This window comes from Hippocampus zosterae, chromosome 10 (assembly GCF_025434085.1).
Source record: "Hippocampus zosterae strain Florida chromosome 10, ASM2543408v3, whole genome shotgun sequence".
Taxonomy (NCBI): domain Eukaryota; kingdom Metazoa; phylum Chordata; class Actinopteri; order Syngnathiformes; family Syngnathidae; genus Hippocampus; species Hippocampus zosterae.
The window spans coordinates 5,263,837-5,287,688 of record NC_067460.1 but is presented as its reverse complement, the minus strand read 5'-3'; the positions used below and the strand labels follow the sequence as shown (position 1 = coordinate 5,287,688).

General features: G+C 42.6%; 1 protein-coding gene across 4 annotated transcripts; it reads left to right on the top strand.

The window, feature by feature from the left end:
- The first annotated feature begins 60 nt into the window (after positions 1-60).
- On the top strand, positions 61-22,961 carry zbtb44 (zinc finger and BTB domain containing 44). Of its 4 annotated transcripts, none has more exons than XM_052078914.1 (7): positions 61-406; positions 1,361-1,451; positions 4,266-5,364; positions 6,860-6,944; positions 7,872-8,023; positions 13,488-13,788; positions 16,809-22,961. In XM_052078914.1, the coding sequence occupies exons 3-7, from the start codon at positions 4,302-4,304 to the stop codon at positions 17,194-17,196; spliced, it is 1,989 nt and encodes a 662-aa protein (XP_051934874.1). In that variant the 5' UTR covers positions 61-406; positions 1,361-1,451; positions 4,266-4,301; the 3' UTR covers positions 17,197-22,961. The 4 variants fall into 4 exon arrangements, with proteins under 4 accessions (XP_051934874.1, XP_051934873.1, XP_051934876.1 ...); XM_052078913.1 differs by having other exon boundaries at positions 62-406; positions 16,806-22,961; XM_052078916.1 differs by having other exon boundaries at positions 68-406; positions 13,488-13,571; positions 16,809-16,983.
- The last annotated feature ends 891 nt before the right edge of the window (positions 22,962-23,852 follow it).

Genomic DNA, 23,852 nt, shown 5'->3' with positions numbered 1-23,852 from the left:
TTGTGTTCCCCATATTGTGGGAACTGAGTCCAATGTTCGTGCAATTAATTCAACTTTGGCAAAGGTGAAGGTAAATAGTGGGTAACTATGTGGCAGAGTCATTGTTGGGATGTTGGACAATGACACTTCCTGCTCCGTTACAGTACGGTACAGTACAGATGCGCACTGCATTGTGGGGACACAAATACGAGCGCCAAAAGGCTAGCCAGTATAACAAAGGAGAGAAAATAACAAACGGAATCATTAAATGACAAGTTGCTATGATGTGAGTTCCAATGAGCGTTGTCGGGGGCTGTAAATTCTCCGGGATAACGCTGGGGATGTAAGACACGTCGCGAGTTGCTTTGTGTCAGCTCGACTGTTTGCCTACTCAGGCCCAGCAGCTCGCAGAGGCCTCGGACTAAAGGTAAATATCCTTGTTGTAATTTGTTTTAGTCTCATTCTTATGTTGCGCGGTTTTTATCCGACTAATATGTCGGTTAAGCCTTTTCGTTGGTTGTCGGATGGTGTATTCTATGCGAAGGCAATCTTCGTAGCTAACGTGCTAGCTGTCGTGCATCGCTCGGTTCGTTGAGGTAGTCAGGGTTATCCACGGTCAAACCGGAAGTTCATCATCTTAAACTTCGAAAGAAAAGCATTTGTTGAATTGGACAGAAAAACAAGGTGTACTTGGTGTCGAGATTGTACCTCGTATTAATCGACGCAGCGAGCTGATTAAATAGTTATAAATGTACATATTAATAAAGAAAACAATGCTTCATCACGGTATTGTTTTAAATATAGTTCTTTACGACATAGCAGCCACTTAGGAAACTTTAATTACTTAGCGTTAAAGCATTGGGTGATGGCTGAACAATTTTGCCAAGTCTTACAAATTAAATACGCACTCTCATAAATTAAATATGTATAGTATTGTATGTTTATTTAACTCTACCCTCAGCCATCGTCATGTATGCTGAATGCCCATTGCTATAGTTAGCAACCACCTATGGGGATAGGAGGTTGCCCCCCACCCCTCCTCCTGCCCCCAACACACACACACACACACACACACGTGCGCGCGTGCACACACACTCATTTTGGGGCGGGAGGGGGGGGCAGCGTTATGAAAATCTGTCGAAGTACGTAACTGTGAAATGTTTTATTTTGATAGGTGAAAAAGGAAGTATTTCTTATATCAACCGTTATTCGAAATTGGAACTTGACACACAGCTGGTGTTTGCTAAACTGTATTGTTGTGAGTTTTTTAATGTTCATTTTTGGAATTTGCGGCTTCCTATTGCTCGTCTTACACAGAGGACATGTCTTTTTGTTTATTTCGGCTCAACGGCTTCAACTAGCATTTTCCTACTTGTTTCAGCTGTCTGACCACTTGCTAGTAGGATGTGATGATAGTTACAGTGAAAGGACCAGGTTGTAAACTGGACGCCGCCATCACAAGTAATTGAAAGGTACGGTGGATGTGAACTTTTTGTGTGTTATTCTTTCATAGTCAATAAATATGTCAGGTTAGGTTTAAAATGTTGGCGAAAATATGATCTGCAACAACCAATAACAAGCATCTATCACCACCTGTGGCCTATTCATTTTAGTAAAAAAAATCCTATTCGTTTACCAAAGTCTCCACGTTGTTTTTTGTCTTGTAAATCTGGCATTTATTCACACGTTCAAGATTTATTTACATTCTGTTACAATGTTGCAGAAAAACCGTCAAAATGTTTTGTGATTACGGCAAAGTAATGTAACTAAAATAATTGTGTGTGTCAACTTTAAGTCCCTTCAAAATGTCTCAATAGAAATGCCTGATAAGCTCTTCAACTGTGAGAAAATGGCATTATATTATTTTCTATTCTTTTTACTCCAAGTCTGTTATTCTCCATGTTTTTAATAGGGCAGGTACTTTTATTTGGTCTGTGTGCGTGTGTGTGTGTGTGTGTGTGTGTGTGTGTGTGTGTGTGTGCGTGTGTGATAGCGCGTGTGCTTTCCTTACTGGTACGCCTGTACTCAAGCTTTTGTTTGATGGAAATCTCATGGCTGGGAGTCCACATGTCTCACAGACAGCTGCTAAGCATCCTGAAGTTCACTGGCCTCCACTTGAGCCTGGATTGCCTTTATTGTGGTTACATAACCTGGCGTTCTGTCCTCGACACTCCATTCACTTATCACCCATCTCTGTTTTTTTCCGATTAGTGTATTAATGTTGCTGTTTAACTGTCCACAATGGACTTTTAACTTCTCTTTCAAACTTTACAAAGTTCTCTTGCTAATAGATTCTGAAGTAATTAAATTTAAAGTTGCTGAAAAGTGAAAATAAAGATGTCTTCGAAAATATGCTTTTGAAATTTGGCACATCACAATGAAGAGTGTGATTACCAAATTTATCATTTTATCTGTGGTTTTATAGTTCTTGTTTTGATTGTAAGGTGTCCTTGAGTGTTTTGAAAGGCGCTTATAAATAAAATGTATTATTATTTAGTTTCCACCACGAGGGGGGATATCACTGTTTTTTTTTGTTTTTGTAAATCTCCAAAGAATTACAAAAAAAAATAAAATTAGGTCCTTATAAAGTGCTTAGGTTAACATAACAAAAACAGAACAATTTTCTGAGCAATACAAATACCCAACACTGAACTTGCTTCAGATAATAATTAAACATACCCTTAAATCACAGTGCTGTAAGTTAGCACTTCAGAAATGACACTGTTCATCATGACAAACTAAACGTGCTGAAAAAAACATCAATCACTTCTAGTAGTCTACAGAGGACACATCAACGATGCCTCATATGTGGAGTGTTCTTAAGTTTAGTTTGCCGAAGAGCTACGTATGGCTCGCTCGCTATATTGCTCCCGCTTTCGGTTCTAATGTTAGCTGTGGCTGCACTTGCGACTCGGTGCTTTGCATTGATGTGGGGCTAAATTTGAGTTGCTTCAGTGGTACGCAAACTCCTTCTTACAAATTAGGCACACCACTCTACCTTTATCAATTGTGTCGTCAGGGCGTTTTTGGAATGTACATTTATGATTCATTGTGCCGAAAACTCTCACGCTCCATTTTCACCTCTCCACTCTTCACCGCTGCTTACTAAGCCCGCCCAACTCCAATGGGAGCCTATCAGCTCCGGCTAAACAAGCCCCAACATAATGGCAGCCAATAAATGTCCGCTTCAGGCTGTGACTGACAGTTATTTCCCCACCCTCAATAACTTGAACACAGGAAGCTAACACATAAAAAGGGCTGTTCGAAAAAGGCAACCCACCTACAGAAAAAATAAAATAAAATGGCAGAGATTAAAATCAAGAAGAATGCGATTAAAAACTAACACGTTAAATGGTCTGTAATTAATTAATCACAGTTAATACGATAATTTGATACCTCTAATCAGCATATCTATTTCTGGGTGGTGGTGGTTGTTGTTTTTTTTTTCTTGAAACCTTAACAATACCGCATCGAACTCCATGCCTTACGCATTACTGTCACCTAGGGGTAGAAGCAGTGCACAGCACATATCGACAGACAGTGGAAACTTCCGGTAACATGAAATTTCAGTACAGGTTCGGTAGGTCGCCACCACCTATTTAGTTTTCTCCCCGCTCCGGACTCGGGGGGGCAGGGGCGCGCCGCCGCCTCCGCCGACGTCCTCCTCCGCCATCGGTGTTTACTCGGCCCGTGGTGTTCATCAAATAGTTCGCAGATTTTTTTCGATACGTCAATGGATGCTATTTTCTTAACATTACGGTGCGAGCATGCAACTGTAACACAGAAAATGCGGTTTAAACTGTCGTCGCAGATCGCGGCCGCCGCCATGTTTCAATGATGTTGACAGACGACAGGGCTCGCGCTCAACTTGAATATCGCGAGAGTTTGCAAATGTAGAGGGTTGTTTGAAAAAAATGCCGACCGTAAAGTTTTTTTCGACGTAGAAATTCTCGGTCGTCGGGTTACCGGAAACACACTACTTTTTTATATTCTTATGATTTTATGAATTGATAACGGGCTCTGCCAAGGAAAATCAATTAGATACAATGAATCATTTTTTTCTAAAACTTAACCCTACTTCGGCCATTCGACTTTTAAGTTGCAACTGGCATGCACTCATAAATTTAACAAGAAAGTGACACAGAGAGATTCCAATGGTTGTTTTATTACATATTTTTTGTTGTTTAAGTGCAAATCCTATACTTTTATTAGCCAGAGTAGTAAGTGATTACATGAGCTTATTCCTCTATTAAAGTACGTACTAAATACTTTGTTTGTCTTCGTAGGACACGTTTTCTCTACATGTTCAGAAGCTGACTAACATGGGAGTGAAAACCTTTACCCATTGCTCGACCTCCCACAGCCAGGAGATGCTCGAAAAGCTCAACACTTTGCGTAATCAAGGTGACTTGTGTGATGTTACCATCAGGGTGCAAGACAAACATTTCCTGGCACATAAAGTGGTCCTGGCGTGCTGCAGTGAATTCTTCCGTTCCAAACTGGTGGGTCGGCCCGAGGAGGAGGACAAGTTTGTCTTGGACCTTCACCACGTGACCGTTAGTGGCTTTGCTCCTCTGCTGGAATACGCCTACACATCCACACTCTCCATCAGCACAGAAAATATTATCGACGTCCTCGCAGCTGCGAGTTACATGCAGATGTTTGCCGTAGCAAGCACTTGTTCAGAGTTCATGAAGTCCAGTATTCTATGGAGTCCAAGTAACCACAACAGCAACACGCTTACAGCAGGCAAACCCCTTGAATCAGCACCTGAGAGTGCCTCTTCAAACTGTGCCCTCACGCCACTTGACGGCAGCGTGTCACCCGTGTCATCTGACTGTAGTGTGATGGAGAGAAACGTTCCCGTTTGCCGTGAATCACGACGGAAACGAAAGAGTTTTGTAAGCATGGCTTCGCCCGAGAGTCCCCTCAAATGCACGACACAGATGGTCACAACCTCCCCCCAAGTGCCCAATCCATCCCCTTCGTTTTCAGACAGCACGGCCCAGCCTGTGGAGTCCTCGCTGGCCTTCCCGTGGACCTTCCCATTCGGCATTGATAGGAGATTCCACTCAGATAAATCAAAGCTCCCAGAGAGCCCCCGGTGCCAAGAGCAGGCAGCAACAGTTACTTCTGAGGTAGTGGTTGGTCGGCGACTCAGTGACTTTTTGTCATGTGAAAGCTCCAAGGAAGTGTCACCACCCGTGCCAACTGAGGAAGAAGATGTGAGGGTGAAAGTGGAAAGGCTCAGCGACGAGGAGGTCCAGGAGGCGTCTTCCCACCCTGTCAGCGCCTCCCAGAGCTCACTGAATGATCAACAGACGGTTCCAGGAAGTGAGCAGAGTCAGGAGGATCTCCTCATCAGTCCACAGTCATCATCCATAGGTGAGGGAGTTAGTGCAACTCATGGGCTTTAGTTAAGTTAAAATGCATCTGCACTACGCTGAGTTCAATGTCAAGCCCGGGTATTTCTTGAGGGTTTCATGGAAACTCAGGCACTTCTGACTGTTCGTGAACTCTTTTGGGTAAAAAAAATCTTTTTACACATTCCTGATGGAGGTTGTTTGTACTATTTTTTCTTATTTGTTTTTGAACTCAGCAAGCGATTTACTCATTTTCAGGTCCATTTCGAGATTATTCCACAGATTAACACCTTTGCTAGATACACTTCTTTGCTTGATGTTTGTTCTTGTTTTGAGTTTTTTGAATAAGTTGGTACCTCTTAAATCATAGCTGCTTTCGCGAATTTCGAAAAACTTCAGAATGTTTTGGCAGTGCAGGTTATTGTGTGCTTTGTACATTAATTGGGCGATTTTAAAGTCAACCAGATCATAACATTTCATCGTATTTAATCTGATAAATAGTGGATTTGTGGGTTCCGTATATTTTGATCTATTAATAATTTGAATTGCTTTTCTTTTGTAGTTTTAGAATAGGGAGTGTGTTTGTTTTGCAGGCATTTCCCCATATTTCCACAGTAGATCATATATGCCAATAATAATGAAGTGTATAATGTGTACAAAAGTGCCAAAATGTGTGGACTCCCAACACACTGTGCACATTTATCAATTTAAAGATACTACTAGGGTGTTCACTAGGCAATTTTTACTCCAGTGTAGCACCGGGGCTGTCCCCCGTAGAGCGTTCACACATACAAAGTTGTACCGGTGTAGCCCCTGAAAACAGCTTAAACTGGAGCAAATTTAACCCTGCTCATGAGGTGGTTTATACATTTACTCTGGAGTAAATGCTAGTTTGCGGGGCAGCACCGATATAAAATGGGACTTGTGAACGCAACAGGAGTAGACTCGGTACGCGTGAGAAGAGTTGATTACACACGGATGGAATGCATTGCTTTCATGCTCTGTTGTACTTCCGTCATCTTTCTTTTCTCTCTTCTCTCATCCTTTTACGGTGTCTGATACACCACAGCATTGATTTATCTGGAGAAGTACTTTATAAAGATTAAGATAACCTTTATTTGTCCCGCAATGGGGAGATTACAATCAGAATTCAGCCATGGATGGTTTTTCGATATGTCACAAACAAGGCGGGGAAAAGGAAGTACACGTTACGCATTCGCATGTTTTATTTCCATATTATTATCGTATTGCACGGCCGCAGAAACTGCCGTGTGAACGCAAGTGGGTCTGCACCGGGGTTAACACGCTTCTCTTCAGTAAGCAGCTTTATATGTGTGAACGGTCCACAAAATTTAGACCGGTGTAAGATATATTGCAACAAAATACACCGGTGCAGCACCGATGCAATTGTGTGCCATGTGAACACTCCTTGTGTGAGAGGAATGCTTAAGATGAATTCAGAAAAACCCCCATGTCATCTTTTGAGGTTTTTTTTTAATTTTAATTTTTATTTTCAGGATCAATGGATGAGGGAGTGTCAGAGGGCTTGCCGTCAATTCAGAGCACCGCTAATGCTGGAGGACATGCGGAGGATGATGAAAGGTATCTAAATTTGTTTAGACTTGCAGCAAAGTAAGTCATTAGTGTGGTCGACTACGAAATATGGCATAAATCTCCAAAGTGTGAGACAACACATCTGAAATGAATTGAAATGTTCAATATAATGATAAGGTGTTCGACAGCACATTGCTAAATCCATCCCAAATATGTGATTAAAGTAATTAGCTGAGTAATTGATATAGATCGGGGGGCCCATTACTTCAATCGAAATCGACCGGTAGCTCACGGGCGTGTCCCAAGTCAATCGCGAGGGGTTTTGAGGAGAAAAAAAACCCTCAACCATTTGTGTGTCTTTGTGGATGTTAGTAATATATTTATTGTGTTAATGTACACTGCACCCTAACCATCCTATCAGTCACATCTTCACAAAAAGTCTTAAAAATGTAATCAGGTAAATCTTTAACTTACGGTGTTGCGTGACCTGCGTGTGATTGGAGCTGTTGCGCTATATCTTCAATAGATAAGCTGCCAAAGTGCTTCGCATGCCTCCACGTCAGGCTGTTCCTCATCATGCCTGTATGTATGTGCCAGTGTGCTCGTGGTAATGGGTTGATCGCGGGAGGTTGGTTGATCGAAAGGGAGATCTTCGGTAAAAAAAGTTATCAGGCACGCCTGATATAGATGATAACTGATTGTAATGAGCATTGGTGGAGGGGTGGTGCGTTCAGAATCTCACACAATTTCCGATTGCCACCATGCACCTGCATGTGGCATAACTGTGCAGAGATGGGTTAGACCTGATGGTAATTAAACTGACAAGAACAGGTGGCGGAATTGTTCAAGTGAGGGTTGCACCTCTGAGGGAATAGTCACAGCCGACTTCAATCATAGCCAGTGAAATATCCATTTTTTAAAATATGTTCTTCTTTTGTGAGATCAATCTGTGCTTCCTCTTGTTTGGTATTTCAGATTAGAAGGTATTCAATATCCATACCACCTCTATATTGGCCCATCAGCCCGGCCCGGCACCAATGGCCCTGACAGGCCCTTTCAGTGTCCAACCTGTGGAGTTCGATTCACACGCATTCAAAACCTGAAGCAGCACATGCTCATACACTCCGGTAAGTAAAGATGTGAAATTGAGATAATAGTTTCAGAGAAAAAATATGAAACGGCTTGTAAGCTGTCAGACGATGGTGCACCACTGTGGCTGTCCACGGCAGTGATTAAAGTATCAAAAATACAATATTGCATACAGGGCCTTACAATAGCATTAGACCCCCTTGAACTTAATGACCTTTTGCCACATTCAACAATTCTGTCTTCCCAGTCCCTGTTGAAGAAAAGCAGCCCCAGACTATGATGCTGCAACCACCATGCTTGACAATGGGAAAAGCTAGCATTAGCACACACGGTTTACCTTGTTTTTTTTTATTTATTTAATGAGATGTCCTGTGCACTAACAAACTGTAGACCAGTGGTTCTTAACCTTAGAGGTACAGAACCCAGCCAGTTAATATGCATATTCACCGAAGCCTTCATGAGTGAAAAGTAAATATATACCTGTATATTTTTTACAAATTCAAGACATTAAAAAAACGCATTTATTAAAAACAGAAAAAAGTAAATACAATTTAAAGCGATAAATATACTTAAAAAATAATAAAATTATTGTACGACGTACTATCACGACAGTTGACAACTAAGCGAACTAAATTTACCACTTCACTGATGGGACAAGCAATGTCATCTGCAGCCAGTGATGGCCAAGCGGGTGTGTTATAACTAATTAACATGTTGAGTCGCGTGTGTCTTACCCTTCATGGCAGAGGCTCCGTCGAACCCGAGACCGATTCTCCGAACCCGTGGGGTTCGATCGAACCCAGGTTAAAAAGTCATTCTTGTAGACACAGAAGCAGAAAGCAGTTCTAATTCTGGTATGACACCTGCTTGCGATTAGATGCAGATAAGAATGCAAAGCTAATATGAAGGAATTTAAATGAAAGTTGTGAAACTGAAAGGCAGGCATCCATCCATATACAGCCCTACCTTTTTGACCATAATCCATTCCAGAAGGCTGTTCGAAAACCGATTTGTTTGAAAACCGAGGTTTAACTGTGTCAGGAGCACCGCAGCACAAGGTCGATTTTTGAGTAAATTAGGGGATTTTAAGTCTAATATGAAAAATTAATAAATAATGCCGAGATTGCCTCTGCCCACACGTTTTGCCTTGGCGACGAAACGTGTGCCTCTTGGCCAGCAAAGCTTTTTGCGACTATCTCTGCCATTCAATTATCAGAAAAACACTTCAACATCTGTGATTCTCAATTTTGCCATTCTGTGGGGTATGATGTGGCGCTAAATGCAAATTTTGACTCGCAAAATGCAATGCGAAACCGTTTATCTTGAGCCTTGCTTTCACAATACTGTACATGAATGAACGAATTAAAGTGGAATTATACACCAAAATAAAGAACACAAATTAGTTATACCTGGGGGGAAAAAAATGGGCAAATTTATTCTGACCGCAAATCCGGAACCCGTAAACGGAAGTGGGCTGTATACTGTACTCACATATTTGAAATGGATCACATTAGACCAGCTGTCTACCCTGCTCTGTTGTACGACGTGATTTGAGCATGTGTTCAGTCTAGATTGACATTTTGCCACCAACTGTTCACTCCACCAGGTGCATTTCGAAAAATACTCCTAATGCTGCACTGCCCTGCTCAACTTGGAGGAGATTGGTTTGCCAAATTGGCAACCACAAGCAGTGAACCTTGCACTGATATGAGAATCAAGATCCACCGTCATTTGTGCCACAATACAGATGCACTGTCAACAAAATACAGTCTTGCATTTCATTTGCTTTGTCTAATTTTGCCACTGTATTCTGACCGTTTCAACAGTGAAACAACAAGGTCTGGCAAAATGACAACTTTTTTTGTCTTTCATCAACTCGAAATATTCCTTTTAATATATACAGTTGTCAACAGTTTCTTCATTTTGACAATATTGGCTTCTCTTGTTATTCTCTACCCCTCCGTGAGCCATTACCGTGGTTGAGGGGTTTGTGTGTCCCAATGATCCTAGGAGCGAAGTTGACTGGGGCTTTATGCCCCTGGTACGGTCACCCACAGCAAACAGGTCCGAGGTGAGGGATCAGACAAAGCACGGCTCATAAACCCCTAATGATGAATAAAATAAATGGCACTCAGTTTCCCTTGCCCGGACGCAGGTCACAGGGCCCCCCCTCTGGAGCCAGGCCTGGAGGTGGGGCTCATTGGCGAGCGCCTGGTGTTCGGGCCTACACCCATGGGGCCCGGCCGGGCTCAGCCCGAAGAGGCAACGTGGGTCCCCCTTCTCATGGTCTCACCACCCATGGGAAGGGCCAAAGGGGTCGGGTGCAATGTGAGCTGGGCAGCAGCCAAAGGCCGGGACCCTGGCGGTCCGATCCTCGGCTGCAGAAGCTAGCTCTTGGGATATGAAATGTCACCTCTCTGGCAGGGAAGGAGCCCGAGCTGGTGTGTGAGGCAGAGAAGTTCCGACTGGATATAGTCGGACTTGCCTCCACACACAGCCTGGGTTCTGGTACCAGTTCTCTCGAAAGTGGTTGGACTCTCTTCCACTCTGGAGTTGCTCATGGTGAGAGGCGCAGAGCAGGTGTGGGCATACTCATTGCTCCCCGGCTCAGTGCCTGTACATTGGGGTTCACACCGGGAGACAAGTGGGTTGCCTCCCTCCGCCTTCGGGTGGGGGGATGTGTCCTGACCGTTGTTTGTGCATATGCACCAAACAGCAGCTCAGCGTACCCACCCTTTTTGGAGTCCTTGGAGGGTGTGCTGGAGAGTACTCCTGCTGGGGACTCCCTTGTTCCACTGGGCGACTTCAATGCGCACGTGGGCAATGACAGTGAGACCTGGAAGGGCGTGATTGGGAGGAATGCCCCCCCCCCCCCCCCGATCAGAACTCGAGTGGTGTTTTGTTATTGGACTTCTGTGCTCGTCACGGATTGTCCATAACAAACACCTTGTTCAAACATAAGGGTGTCCATCTGTGCACTTGGCACCAGGACACCCTAGGCCACAGTTCGATGATTGACTTTGTGATTGTATCATCAGATTTGCGGCCGCATGTTTTGGACACTCAGGTGAAGAGAGGGGCGGAGCTGTCAACTGATCACCACCTGGTGGTGAGTGGCCTCCGATGGTGGGGGAAGATGCCGGTCCATCCTGGCAGACCGAAACGTATTGTCAGGGTTTGTTGGGAACGTCTGGCGGAATCTCCTGTCAGAAGGAGTTTCAACTCCCACCTCCGACAGAGCTTTTCCTGGGGGATGCGGGGAAGGCGGGGAACATTGAGTCCGAATGGACCATGGACCGCTATTGTTGTGGCGGCCAATTTGAGTTGTGGACGTAAGGTGGTTGGTGCCTGTTGTGCACACCAGCAGTAAGGGATGCCGTCAAGCTGAAGAATGAGTCCTATCGGGCCTTTATGGCCTGTGGGACCCCAGAGATGGGTATCGACTAGTGATGGCAAAATGAAGCACCATAAAGCAGAGAAGCCCTGCAGGGAAATGCTTCACACACGATTCGGGGCTTCAAGATGAATCATTTCCTCGACTACGCCATCATGTGGACAGTAAAATGTATAAAATGCTTGGTGCATGCAATAAAATGGTGGGGTGCAAATTATGCTCTGAACATATAACAAAATGTAATTGAGTACAGTAGGGATGGCGCACTGCTGACTTCGACTCGGGACGTTGTGAATTGGTGGGCAGAGTACTTCGAAGACCTCCTCAACTCCACCAACACGCCTTCCTTGGAGGAAGCAGAGTCTGAGTACCCCGAGGTGGGCTCTCCTATCTCTGTGGTTGAAGTCACCGATGTGGTTAAAAAGCTCCTCCGTGGCAAGGCCCCAGGGGTGGATGAGATCCGCCCGAAGTTTCTCAAGGCTCTGGATGTTGTGAGGCTGTCCTGGTTGACACGCCTCTACAACATCGCGTGGTCAGCGGGGAGAGTGCCTCTGGATTGGCAGACCGGGGTCGTGGTCCCTCTGTTTAAAAAGATTGAACGGAGGGTGTGGTCCAACTACAGAGGGATCACACTCCTCAGCCTCCCTGGTGAAGTCTATTCAGGGGTGCTGGAGAGGAGGGTCCATCAGGAAGTTGAGCCTCAGATTGAGGAGGAGTGGGAATTCGCCCAACCAGTCTACATGTGTTTTGTGGACTTGGAGAAGGTGTTTGACTGTGTCCCTCAGGGAGTTCTGTGGGGGGTGCTTCGTGGGTATGTGGTACTGAACCCCCTGATACGGGCTGTTCGGTTACTATACCACCGATGTTAGGGGTTGGTTCGCATTGCCGGCAGTAAGTCGGAATCGTTTCCAGTGAGAGTAGGACTCTGCCAAGGCTGCCCTTTGTCGCCGATTCTGTTCATAACCTTTCTGGACAGAATTTTTAGTCTCAGCCGAAGCGTTGAGGGGGTCCGTTTTGGTGGCCTCAGTATTGCATCTCTGCTTTTTGCAGATGATGTGGTACTGTTGGCTCCTTCAAGCAGGGCTCTCCAACTCTCACTGGAGCGTTTCGCAGCCGAGTGTGAAGCAGTTGGGATGAAAATCAGCACCTCCAAATCTGAAACCATGATCCTCAGTTGGAAAAGGGTGGAGTGCTCCCTCCGGGTCGGGAAGGAGATCTTGCCCCAAGTGGAGGAGGTCTTGTTCACGAGTGAGGGCAGGAGCGAGCGAGAGATCGACAGGCGGATTGGTGCAGCGTCTACTGTGATTCGGACGTTATGTCGGTCTGTCGTGTTGAAGAAGGAGCTGAGCCAAAGGGCGAAGCTCTCAATTTACTGGTCGATCGATGTTCCAACCCTCATCTATAGTCACGAGCTATGGCTTGTGACGGAAACAATGAGATCCCGGATACAAGCGGCCGAAATGAGTTTTCTCCGCAGGGTGTCCGGGCTCTCCTTTAAAGATAAGGTAAGAAGCTCGGTCATCCGGGAGGGTCTCATCGTCAAGCCGCTTCTCCTCCACATCGAGAGGAGCCAGATGACGTGGCTTGGGCATCTGATTTGGATGCCGCCTGAACGCCTCCATGGTGAGGTGTTCCGGGCATGTCCCACCGGGAGGAGACCCAGACGAAGACCCAGGACACGTTGGAGAGACTATGTCACCCAGCTGGCCTGGGAACGCCTCGGGATCCCTTGGGGAGAGCTGGAAGAAGTAGCTAGGGAGAGGGAAGTCTGGGCTTCCCTGCTATAGCTGCTGCCCCCGCGACCCGGCCCCGGATAAGCGGTAGAAGATAGATGGATGGATGTTATTCTCTCATTATGAAGTACGACCGTGTACAAAATTGTACTGTAATTCATGAAAATGATTATTAACCCTTTTCGGGGACAGCGGTTACAACAGAAGACAGCTGACCGTGTTATCAGGTTACAGGGTGCACGAAACGGTTAACTCGGGAAAAAAAATCAAATTGTTATTAGCTTCCTCCTCCACTATACATTTCAAACATTTCATTTTCAGCGACTGAAATAAACCGAGTCTGAATGTAAGTTTTTATTTTCTTTACTCCGCTAGGCATTAAGCCTTTCCAGTGTGACCGCTGTGGGAAAAAGTTCACACGGGCCTACTCTCTAAAGATGCATCGGCTGAAGCACGAAGGTAAACGCTGTTTCCGGTGCCAGATTTGTAGTGCCACATTCACGTCCTTCGGTGAATATAAGCACCACATGAGGGTCTCCCGACACATAATCCGCAAGCCGCGGATTTATGAGTGCAAAACGTGTGGCGCCATGTTCACCAACTCTGGCAATTTAATTGTACACCTGAGGAGTCTGAACCATGAGGCATCTGAACTAGCAAACTACTTCCAGAGCAGGTGAGAAGACCCCATCGTTCACTCAATTCACATTGGGGTCAGAGAACACTTCTATCATATTGATTTCAGGATGTCACATTAATGTAATTTAACTCTGTTTTCTTATTTGATACATACTTACAGTACATAGAAAACACCTCAGTCATATTGATGTCATTATGTCACATTAATGTACTTGAAGTCTGTTTTCTTATACGATACTTCAATCAATCTGGTATGGTTATGTGACAATGTACTTTACCACAGTTTTTCTATCCAATACATATCGTACGTATGTATACACAGCTGCCAGTTGTGATGGATTGTCCATCATTTGTTAAAATCACTGATCGTGACCTCACAATGGCTGTAATGTTGAGTTCCAGATATTTCAAGAAAAATGATGAATTATGCGCCATTCGTTTCACGCCATTTCAAGGACAAATGCAAAATACGGTTGTGTTTTTTATATTACATATATCCTTTAAAATGATCTGTCATTGGTTTGACAAAAAAGAAAATTATGTATCGATACTTCGTATGAGTATCTGTGATGACTCAAGAGTCATTCTGGTATGCGCTGAAAAAAAGTGGTATTGAACATATCTAATATGTTGATACATATAAAGTGTTCCTTGACAACTTTGCAATTGGGATAGGCTGCAGTATGGGTTTGAAAATGGATGGATGAGCTATTCCATTGTAGATTTTGCTATACGTTTAGTTATCATTGTCTTGTTGGAAGATAAACCTCCGTTGCAGTCTCAGGTCTATTGCAGACCCCAACAGGTTTTCTTCCAAAATAGGAGCCTGTATGTGGTTCCATCTACCTTCCCGATCAACTGTATCTCTCTTCCCACGTCCTGCTGAAGAGAAACAGTCCCAGACCATAATGCCCCCACCACAAATTTTGACAATGGCCTTCTTCCATGGTTATTGTGTTTCCCAGGTAGCCTGTGGTAAAACATAAACCGTACTTTTTATGGTTTTCTCTGAGAAATGTCTTTCTTCTTGCCACTCTTTTATAAAGACTCGATTTGTGCAGTGTGTCCATTGGACAAATTCCCCGCTTTAGTTGTGGATCACTGCAGTTAATCCATATTGATCCACAGGCGTCTTTGCTGCATCTCTGATCAGTGCTCACCTTGTTTGGACTGGATGTTTAGAGGAATGGCCGGATCTGGATCGGTTTGCATTCGTCTGATGCTCTCTTCATTTCAACATGATTGATCAAACACTGCCCCATCAAATTTTTAAAACATGTTGAAATCTTTTTATAACCAAATCCTGCTTTAAACTTCACTGCGACTTTATCCCGGACCTCTCTGGTGTGTTCCTTTGGCTCTTCATAATGCTGTTTGCTCCCCAATATTCTTTTAACAGTCCTTGAAAGCATCGCAGAGTAGGTGTATTTCTACCGAGTCTCAGTTTCAAACTGGTGGACTCTGTTTATCATCATCATCAGTCATTTAGGTCAACATTGGATCATTCAGAAATCATCAGGGAAATTCTGGAGTCCGTCAGCTTTCTACTGAAAGAAAAAAGGGTTCATAATTTTTCAGTTCAGCTTTTCAGTTATTTGGTTGTAAAACGAAAAATTTAGAATATCAAGTACATTTTACAATAATGAAAGTGCTGCAGATTTTCCCGGAATTCCGGATTTTCAAATTTCATGAAAGTTCCTCCGGAGAGGAGATGACACGACGCTCGAGGTCGGACGGACACGTTTTTCTGCTAATCTGTGTCTTTTTGTCCAAATTTTGATTTCCTGAGCGTAGCCATGTTGAGGCACGAACACTACCAACTGTAACACCACGTTCAAGTGGTCATGGCTTGAGGAAAAGGACTTGAACGGAGATTTTTTGTCCGACTACATTAGAAAGGTCGACAAACGTTAAAGTTTTATTTTATATATATAATAGATAGATATTTAAACTTCATATACGTATCAATTTTCAGGAAAGTCCACTTTCATCTCTGATTTTATTCCACTACAAGATTGAGTCCCACTTGGTGCTACTGCTTTGCCAAAAACAAACCAAAAAAAAAATCCTCTTTTATATCTTTGTTTGAAGCCTATAATGTGGCAAAGGTTGAGACACCTCTGTCCTTCACTTTCTCTGGTGGGTGTTTAGTGTGGTACACGGCATGTCACCAAATAGCACAGCGACTACTTGTCACCATTTAAATAGACCAAATTACTTATTCCAAATTCGAAGACGTCTGTGATGTTAATTAGAGGGGACATCTTGGTTGAACATGGGAATCATGGTCACAAGTGATTCGATTCATGTCTGATTTAGAGGGCCACGCTTCAGTTGTATTACAGACTGTCAATTCATGTCAATGTATCTTGAATTGATGAACATTTACTTCCCTGGAATGTAATGGGTCTTACTCTGTCTTACTGTGTGTACTTCCTACTTTTTATAATGACCCAAAATAAATTTCGGTCGTTTTTGTTTTTTCTTCTTTCTTTTTTCCTTCCCATTTGTCATCACAACATCCTGCCAGCGTTGTTTCGGTCATCAAAGTTCTGATCTGAAGTGTGGAGCAGCTTTTGTTGCTGGCAGTTTGCCAGCAACAAAAAATATTCATCTTAATACAACATTTCAAAATCAGTAGCTTTAGAAGTTGCACTTTGCGCGAGTGGAGGAAAATTTAACTCTCAGTGCCTCCTTTTTAAAGGGCAAAATCGGACCATTTCAGAGCAGTCTGGAAATGACAAAGGGATCGCAAATGGTCGCAAAATGTCACTTTCCTCAGAGCCTCAGACAAAACAAACTTGAGATGTTAAGCCGGTTTCAGTTTTGCATCACACTGCTTTTAAAGGACTTAATCATGTTTTCATTGTGTTGGCGATGAGGCATGTACCTTCATTGGAATGTATTGCAAATTATTTCACTGAGCTATAGGAGCCTGCAGACAAAAAACAATATGCTGTATATTTATTATATTAGAAGAGTCAACGGAGAAGTGAAAAGTGCTGTGATTGCTTTGTTTTGTTTTGTTTTTTTCCTCCCCTTCCTCTTTCCCAGTAGTGATTTCCTCGTGCCCGACTACCTGAGCCATGTGCAGGAGGAGGAGGAGGAGGTGCTCGGAGTCCAATATGAATTGGAAGAATCTCACCATCACCGTGTCTATGCGAGCAACACCTCCACATCCACAACCATTCCCACCTCGTCCTCCTCCTCAGTTCAGATGGCTGTCATCTCCCAGGTCTCCGCCTCGACCCAGAATTGTGAGAGCTCACCTGGCTTCCTTTCACCCGATTCCATGGATCCCCTGGAAGCTCGCGTCTCGTTCAAGAAGCATGCAGGCGGCACCGCTGCCCTGGCAGAGGAGACCAAGAAGGACAACAGAGAAGGAGGCAGTTCACCCGTCGCGTTTGACCAAGTGCATCATCGGAGGCCCAATATCCTGGCCTAGGAGTTGGCTTCTATCACCATTGAGTGATGGAAATCTTCTTCTTGCCCATGTTGTGCAACTTTGCAGTGATAACATCTGGGAAAATCTGAGGAATATTGATGCCCAAACAGCTCAAGTGGACTTCACATTTCCATTGACAGAATCACAAATTTTATCAAGACTTTGGTTATCCCGGTGATGGCTTTCCACCATAAAATGAGTCATGTGCGTGTGTGTTTTTCACAAGGGTTATTCATCCTGTTTGACGTGAATGCACTGCCACTGGAGGTATGTGAAATTCTAGCCTTGTCCTTTTGAAAAGTGCCTGAGAATAGATGAAGAGCACTTGTTTGCCAACAATAGCAACTTAAGGCTTTACAAGCTGAGCTTTTTTTTCTCTCTTACGATGATGTTAATGTGTATGGGCACACACCTGTCTCTTTTGGTCTTGTCACAACATGTCAGTATCGTCTCTTGCAATATCTCTTAGTGTAGATTCCCTTCTGCAGTACATGTCAACTGTTGTAGAACAAAAATGATGTGTGTATGAAATACATTTCATGAATATGTTTAAAACTGCAAGTAGAGTTCCTCATTAATTTTTTTGTCTTTTTTTTTAGGCCAGGACTGGGGTTCACTCACAAATCAATCAATATTTTTAGCACTGGCAACATTTTCACTCAATTACACAGTTGTGGTCTGAAGTTGTGGATTGCCTCACAGAGTCATCTGACAATGTTTGGAAAATGGCACGAAAAACTAAACTTTGAAGGTGATGGAATGATTTTCATGGTCTGTCACATCTATTATGCTTCGGTCAGTTCAATAGGTTGGCAATCAGAAGACGACAATTAACGTTGCTGCTTTTCTGTTATGTACTGGAAAACAATTTGCATTCCCTGTTTTGAATCATATGTCTATTCTAGAGCTGTCAAACGATTAAAATATTTAATCTAATTAAAAATGCAACTGTCATAATTAACTCAAATGAACTAAAAAATTAATCGTGATTACTCACACATTTTTTATCATTTCTGAATTTCCTTTTACATTTTTTTGTCCTATTTTTCCCCATTTTAATGCTCTCATCGACATGGAATCATGAATCAGTTTTCCATGTGCAAATGCATTTTCAATTTTAGATGAACATTTTTCATTTGGAGCAGTTATTCACACATAATTTCTGACACCATATTACTGTCCATCAACAACAGTGAAAAAAAAAGTGTCACACAACAGCTGCTTTAACAGCTTTTTTTATGAAATCAAAACAGAGTAATATAACATTATAAAGTGCACATCTAAGGTAAACTAGTACTCAGCCTATAGTGGATTTAAACCATGGTTGCATACTTCGTTTTTCACCAGTTTGCTTTGAACACAGCAGTCTGTTTCTGTATGTTTGTAGGAGAATAACGAGACCCCGGACACCAGTGTTCGTTATGTGCCGCTGTATTCAAAACTGCCGGCCATACAAACAAGCGCAAGCACTTCCCCCGTGCTGCTGGGGCAAACCATTCTGAAAGAGGGGGGTTTCACTCCCCCTATCAAAGTCAGGCTATGTTGATTGTGTTGGTCCTTCTTGCGCGGAAGTCTCTCTACGGTTTTGTGTCGACCTCATTTCGAATACAATACAATACATGCTGATTTATACACTTGGTTCGATGACAACACTCTAGACGTTTTATTTTCGCTAGGTCGCTACCACTGCAGCGCACTGTCACTGTCAGACAACGCAGAGAAGCTCCACCCGCTCTACTTATATGGACACAGAACACTGTAACCTTCCACACAAAATCGTTCCAAACAAGTACGGTAACAATCGCATCAGTGGCATACTTCAGCATTAACCTGTATGATACAGAGAGAGAGAAGAACAGATAAGTTTGGTCTTGTCAGTGGAGCAATCTGGCAACTTTTTAAAAGTAAACTCTCCATTCATAAACTCTTTAAGTATCCGTTTTCGGTGTCTCGCGCTGCCATTGCTGGCAAAACAGGCATGGGCGTCGACTTCTGCAGCGTGCTTGTTGTTTTGTTATAGAGCAACGTAACATCCGCTTGTGACGTGTGCCGCGTTAATCTCGCAAGAAAAAATGTAATCCTGTTAAAATTCATTTCAATTAATGCCAATAAAAACGCGCTAAACTGACAGCTCTAGTCTACCCCCAAAAAAACAAAGGCAAACCAATGTTGAAAAATAAAAATCTAAATGCAACAACATAGTAAGCGGTGTGAATCACAAATTTGAAAAGTAAAGCAGCAAAGATCATGAAACTCAATATTTCTGTGACTGCCAAAAAGCTTTGAGCACGACTGTAGAAGGTGACACCTTCACATTTCAAACTGCAAGCTTTTCAAACAAACCCGAATGTAGCATTTCATGTCGGTTGCAGTCCGGCTTCTCGTTATTTGATAATGTGTTGTTTCTTTTTACACCTGATGATATTTCTCCCCGTCTGCCCGTGTCCACTTATCTCTCGCTTTTCCACACATGATCTTATTTCTCATTCTAATGTCCAAATACAATGCAACAGTTTGGGATTCACATTTTCCCCGTTTAGCGTGTACCCAAAAAAAGAGAACTGAACAGCTGGATCACATAAATGTTTGTGATCTTTGTTTGTAAAGTAACTAGTTGCATAACAGTCATGCAAAGGATCTTGCAAACAGTTGGACGTTTGTTACAACATGATTGTCTAGAAATGTTGTCCCTGTGTGATGATGATCCCGAAGCACATGTGCTGGCTGTTGTTTTCCCATGGCCACTTTATCCAAGCATAGTTTCTTGGTATTATGTGAAGAGATTACTTGAGAGATGTCGTAGTTGTAGTTTTGTTGTTCGTGTGATTTGTTTTTGGGGGGTTTGGTTTTTTTTTAATTAATATATTTTTTTGTGTGTTTGCCATTCTCTTCAGAGACGTTGCTGATACTGATTAATGACACACATTTTTATTATTATCCACGAGTTGAATGCTACTGACTGCCTAACTTTATATTTAACCTCTGTAAATTTTGCAGCTGCCACTTTAGGTTCATAAAAGAGGACGTAATTCTTATCCCCCCAGCCCTCCTTGAAGAGTTGATTGTAGAGATGAACATTGTCTGTTCTTTGTAACTGTGACCATTATTTAAATTCACTGAGTGCTGTCTGAAGATTTTGTGTCACACAGAGTGACTGTCTGCCACATTTTGAAATTTGTGCCATTTGATTTTTTCCTTGTCTGACTAAAAACTCAATCTCTTATCCTTAGGACCAAATGTTCTCTTATTTCATTTGAGGATTTACCATGCCAATCAGTGCTTGCACACAAAAGAAAGAGATAATCATTATCAGCAGTCCATGCAGTCTCTTGAAGGGGTTGGGCTGTTTTTTCCCTTAAAAAAACGACAACAAAAAACAAAAATTACAATGTTGTGCATCCAACAGGCTAGCCTTTGTCAATGGACCTATTAACTCTAGTTGCACATTAGCAAATATTTTTTCAACTGTTTCGCCACTAGTTCATCACATTCTCTGAATAATATACTGTTTTGTATGGCCGATACTGATACCTTCCATCCATCATAAAACATGACTGTCGTGGACGTGCTGTCGAGCCTATTCCGGGTGTCTTTGTTCGATTGTGGGGTACACCATAAAAACAGATGCGCCATTCTGCACGTTGCCTCTGCCGACTGACACACCCGACACCAATCCACAAAGGAGCCGCTGGTCGGCGATCTCCTCCGGGATGTTGAAAGTGCGCTGAAACTTGGCTGGCCCGCTTTTGTTTACGTTGCCTTCCGCCACCCACGACGCTTGTTTGACCCAACAACAATTTACGGAGTATCTGCCGGTCGCATGTGATGTCGTTCATGTTTGAAACTGTGGTGAAAAGTCTCTGGGAGTCATCAGTTCTTGCTGTAAAGCAATGTTGATGAAGTCCATGCGATTATAGTAGCCAACAACAAAGGTAAAAATGCAATTAAAGAGGAAAAGGCATCGGTGTTCATCATTCTCCAGCTGCGGCAGCCTCAGAAGCTGGCCGCCATTGAGGCAATGCCACTACTGTTGGGCAGTGTCCTCCGAGGAGAGCCTCGGTTACGGCTCTCATTCGAGTGAACGTGAACGTGCACTTGTGATTTTTTTTTTTTGTTAAAATATGAGTAATAATAATAAATATTGTATTTAGACTTGATGAGACTTCGTCTAGTTCAGTGGTTCTTAACCCTGTTTGAGGAACTGAACCCAACGCGTTTGTTTATATGCACATTCACTGAACCCGTCATTTGTGAAAAACAAAAATATGACTTTTTACAAATTCAAGACATAAAAAAATGCATTTATTAAAAACAGTGAATAAAATTTCAAGACTAAAACTAAATTTTACAACGTGCTACCATGACAGTCACACGTTGACTACTGAGCGAACAATTTCCCGCAGCACTGATTGCACAAGCAATGTAATGTGATCATCTGTAGCTAGTGATGGCCAAGCGGGCATGTCATAACTAATTTACATGTTGAGTTGCGTGTGTCTTAACCTTCATGGCAGAGACTCCGTCGAACTCCTGAGACCGATTCACCGATCCCCTAGGGTTCAATAGAACCCAGGTTAAGAACCACTAGTCGAGTTGTACGTTAGTTTATTTGATGCGACTTTCAACATCGGCTTCAATATCGTCCTTAATTTGCAGTATAGGACTGATAAAAAACGTCATTACCCATCCGATACTGATAATTATCGTGCATCCCTAATATACATGAAAATGCTGCTGTTTGCTGAAAAGTGCCCCAGCTGTTTTTTTTTTTTTGTTTTTTTGTTTTGTGAACTAACATGTGCAATAAATGGAGAGGTGTTGTTTTAAAGTTAAATTTCTGTTTCTGGAATGCTGATCAGTTACAGATGTATTTTTAAAAAAAGAATGTATCACTTATTTGGGAGACAAATAGAACCATTTGATCTGTGACACAAGGGGTTGGTTCCGTTCTGCTCCTTTGTGTTCATCTCTGAAATTGCATGTTTATGCTATGTAAAGTTGAGAGCACTTCATGTTCCGTTGCCGATGTGTTCTGTCAAGTGTAATGTGTTGATCTTACAGCCTGGTTTTGGATCTGTTTCGCTGGAGCATGACCTTTCTTTCACGTATATTCAGCCCTTTTATGTGCAATGCTTTGACAATATCTTGATGATATGCAAGGTAGGCCTTTACAGTGTGCACTTGGTGTTGTATACCAGTTTTCTACCAGTCGATGCTTTATTTAAAAGTTGTCTTCATAATGGCATATATAGATATATATAGATACATATTGTTGAATTTTATATCATGGGTTACTGTTTGATGGCATCTTTCTTGTTAAATGTGAATAGAACCGTTTCAGTTGGGAGTATGTCAGGTTCGTCTTCATTCTGTGACTGTCTGCAGTATGTGTATAGTTAATAATAATATATGCAGTATATACAGTACATTGTATGTTGCATATTGTTTATACTGTAGGTTATTTGATTACAACCCACTTTCTGACAAACTTATTTTTGTGTCTTTGATACTGTACCTAGTTTTGAGAAACTGTTTAAAACATCCCGGTTAGTGATATAAACTGCACATTAGGGAGAAACTGATGTTGTGGTGTGTCTGGAGTTTGTTTTACAGCTTGCTCTTAAAAACTGACAATACCACTCTGTATTTTAAGGTTTGTGGTTGTACTGATTCTGAATTTGCTAATGTTCTGGCTCTGCAGTCCTGTTATTAAAAAGGGTGTTTTTGTAAATGCATAACATGCAAATAAAAAGAAACCTAACAAATTCCATGTGTGGTGCTGTTTCTGCTGGTTTTGGGAGAGCTCGTGCAGTCAGGCAGATGAGAGAAAGGATTTGGTCATGATAAAGCAAGTTTCCCAAGATGGCACGACAAATGGCCCACAATGCATTTATTTATTTATTTCACTAAATGTTTGGATGTACCTTTTAAAGGAATTTACGACAGGCTTTCTCTGTCTACCTCTCTGAGATGGCAAACAAAGCTCACGATAAATTCAACTTTATACACTGGATTAAACTTGTCATGACGTGGCCCCCTGCTTCTGACGGAACCTTTAAAAGATAGATGAAAATTGAACTGGGCAATGTCAAAACACATGAAGTATTGCTGTTTTCAGCCAACATTTGCATCATCCAAAACTACCGTGCGATGATCGTGGTTTTATCTTCCTCAAGAAATCACTCCTGTTGATCATCGTAAATGTTCTTCATTTGGGCCTCTGCTTGTTGATACTATTGACCAAATTGATAAATCTATTTTAAAACACTAATGCCAATTATGCGTATATTATCTTTTGACAAAAGACAGGTGGATAAATATGACACAATGATAAAGCACTTGTTCCCGCCAGATCCATTTGATCCCTATTGTATAACACTTGGCTCATCTGTTGCTCCTTGCAAATGTGTGTGTGTGTGTCTTTATTTTTATTTTTTTGGAATAGGTGTTCGCAGATGTGTTCACGACTGGTTTACATTTTCGGCTATCTGTGGACGTGCATGGGCAGGAGGAGGAAGTGGAAGTGGTTTAGATGAAATGGATACAACAGTTAGCGAGCAGAGACTAGATAATGCAATGGTAAGTCGCCGAGCCAGGAAAAATAAAACTGTCTGCATGACTAATGCACATGTCATACAGTCCCAATCGATGGAAAA